Source organism: Echinops telfairi, unplaced genomic scaffold, assembly GCF_000313985.2.
Source record: "Echinops telfairi isolate 266 unplaced genomic scaffold, ASM31398v2 ScPeMD7_7424;HRSCAF=8462, whole genome shotgun sequence".
Lineage (NCBI taxonomy): Eukaryota > Metazoa > Chordata > Mammalia > Afrosoricida > Tenrecidae > Echinops > Echinops telfairi.
Window position 1 is genome coordinate 7,517,307 of NW_022111324.1, and position 3,158 is coordinate 7,520,464.

At 40.0% G+C, this 3,158-nt stretch overlaps 1 protein-coding gene across 1 annotated transcript in view; it reads right to left on the reverse strand.

The window, feature by feature from the left end:
- The window catches only part of ADCY10 (adenylate cyclase 10), a 98,069-nt gene that overhangs the window by 37,204 nt on the left and 57,707 nt on the right, over nt 1–3,158 (reverse strand). Inside the window, exon 17 of the mRNA XM_004706750.1 lies at nt 2,925–3,061. Coding sequence (XP_004706807.1) covers nt 2,925–3,061 — 137 coding nt within the window. The remainder of the gene's footprint in view (nt 1–2,924; nt 3,062–3,158) is intronic.

Consider the following 3,158-nt stretch of genomic DNA (forward strand, 5'->3'; position numbering starts at 1 on the left):
ATCTATATCCATATATAGATATATATAGATTGATATATACAGCATGAAGGAATATGAATATAACAGATAATTAGTCCATACAGCAGTATATAGGACTCAGTTCAACTCACTTCCATAGAACCATCAATATACTGGAAGTCTTTCAACTCTTGAGGGCTGCTGGGTCCACGGTCAAGAAAGCAAACAACTGAGTCTTCTCTAGGACAATGCTTGGACACAGGGAGCAAAAAGCAGGGCGGGTCACCAACAGTCAGCAGCTCAGGAACTTAGCGAAGCAGACCCAAGTGGAATATTGAACACAAGCAATGCAAGACAACAGGATCCACCAGCCTCAAGCTCAAACGATTTATACACCAGCAGCATGGCGAAGCAGGTCTTGAAGGAACCTCAAGCTCTAGCAACATGATCCATGGGTCGGCTGTCCCATTGGGAGTGTAGCTCACAAGTTGAGGCAAAGAATTAGCTAAAGCAGCCACACTCTGGTCCAATCACCAGAGAGCAAGAGAGAGAGAGGCAGGCCTTGCTGAGCCATTTATCTCTCTGCTCTCCAATCAACTACGACCTTATTAATCCCACATGCTCCTATTTGTCAGGTTGGCACAAGAAACCTACCTATCACAGCAACATGTGTACAAGTGTGCTTAACAATGGATGTATGGATTGTTAGAAAAGCTGTAAGAACCCCCAATAAATGATTAAAAAGAAAGGAAAATAGATCAATTGAACTTTACAAAAATTTTTAAGTGTTTTCAAAAGGCTTTGTAAAGAGAATGAAAATGCATACATCAGAATCAGACTTTTGTAAATCAAAAGTCTGACAAACAAGTAGTATGTAGACTACATAATGAACTCTCAAAACTGATTCGTAAAGAAAAAATCAAATCTGAAAATGGGCAAAAGGCATCAGGAGGCATTTTACCAAAGAAGGTATGCAGATGGAAAACAGGCACGAGAGAGGCCCAAGATCATTAGCCACAGCAGAAATGCACATGAAAACAGCACTGAAATCCCCACGTTGCTATAAGAATGGCTAAAATGGAAACAACCGGAAAACAGTGACTGTGCCAAATGCGCGAGAAAATGACAGATCTTGGACCACTTTATACATAACTGGTTAAGATGTAAAAATGTACATGCCCTTAGAAATCAGCTTGGTAGTTTCTCTAAAAATGAAAGCATGACTCAGCAACTCCTGGGCATCTACACTTGTGTTTACATGAAACTATGTTTTGTACAAAAGCTACACACTAATATTTATAGCAGCTTTATTTGTAAGAGCCCCAAACTGGAAATTACCCCAATCTCTTTCAGCAGGTGAATGTTTACACAACCTGTGACACATCTTCCATACCATACCATGGACTCACTAACAAAAAAGAACAACCTTACAAAAGGGGGAGGAGGGGGACAACCTTTGGATGACTCTCCAGAAATGTATGCTGAATGAGAAAGATCACCTACTGTATCATTCTGCTTAGGTATGAATCATTTTTGAAATGATAACAGTTACGGACTTGGAGACTAGACTAACGGTTGCCAGGGGTTAAGGAGAGACTAGGGAAGTAAGTGTAATTACAAAGAGAGCAGCATGAGGTAGCCTAGTGGTGGTGGAAATGTTCTTGACTGTACCAAGGTCAATTTTGTTGTGTCAGTCTACATAGCTTTGCATTATGTTACCATGGGGGGTGGGGGTGGGGAGGCTGAGTAACAGTACATTCATCTTTCTGTATTCTTTCTTACAACTGCATGTTAATGTACACTTATCTTCAAAATTTCATTAAGGGAAAAAAGCAGCAGGTAGATGTTGAATTCGGCCGTTTTGTCATACGCACATTCCAGTGGGTTCCCAGAGACAGTGGGTATCAGACATAGAAAAGATGCTTGGTAGATGCTTGCTGAATGAATACATTTGAAAAGATTTTACTTTAGTTCCATCTTATAGCTGAGAGGACCCAATGGGATTTGTGACTCTCTCCAAACACCGGCAATTAAATTGCACTGGAAAGGACTTTAGTGGTACAACAGTTAAGCAGTTGGCTGCTAACTGAAAGTTTAGTAGTTCTAAGCCAACAATAACTCGCTTGGAGAAAGATATGGCAATCTGTTTCCATAAGGAAATGTTTCCATAAGGAAATCTGTTTCCATAAAGCCTGGGGAAAACTATGGGGAGTTCTACTCTGCTCCATAGGATTGCTGTGAAATGAAATCACCTTGATACCAAGGGATTTGGGGTTTGTTTGATTTGTTGTTAAATTCAAGGTCAATTTTCCTTATGATGACATCTTTATATGCTCTCTTTTATGAAAGGGATGGAATTCATTCAAACTTCACAGGTCTATTTTATATCAAGACAGATTTAATTCTGTCCCTAAAAAGATTTCTTTTCTAGATTATCACTTTTAGTTCCATAACTGAAATCTCTCAACAAATAGTCTATCTACCAGAGGTATGTCTTTATCATCCCAGCTAGTTGTAACCCTCTACATTCAAATTTATACCTCTGCCAATTGTTCAGCCCAGGATTGTTTTTCCTAAAAGGTTCGTTGGATCTTATTTGAGCCATGATCTCAATCTTCACCTTCCCTATAGCATGGGAACTTCATTGACAATTCATTTGGGGCTAATACTTTACTTCTATTTCCCCCCAGATAACATCTAAGTCCACTTCCAGTTCTGTAATTTGGGGGTTTAAGATTTCTCGGCCTTCTCTCATGTCCATCACAGGTATACATTCTGTAGTCCAGTGAGTGAGTCCCAGGGTCTTTGCAAGCAAAGACGATCACTTCTGGCTTTCCTTTGCTTCCCCTAAACCCTCGGACTCGGTAAGAATCAGCTATGACTGGATTCCGCTCTTGCCAGCCTCTCCCCATAAGAAGTTGCTTTTGAAGAACGGCATGAGAAAGAACCATCACTGGGGTACTTACTGAACAGGTTATTCCAGTTCATATTTGCCTTTTCCTCAGACTCCATATGTTGGAAATGGAGTATCTTATGATGATCGAGGTTTTTTAGCAATTCTTCACAGTAAAATGGAATCCCACAGCTTCCCTCTACCAGGTACCTGGAGTGAATAAAAAAGATCATATTTTAGGAAGTGTGGTAGTTACATTATAGTCTATGAATTTGTTTCTCTAGTCTACCCAGACTAACACATTATG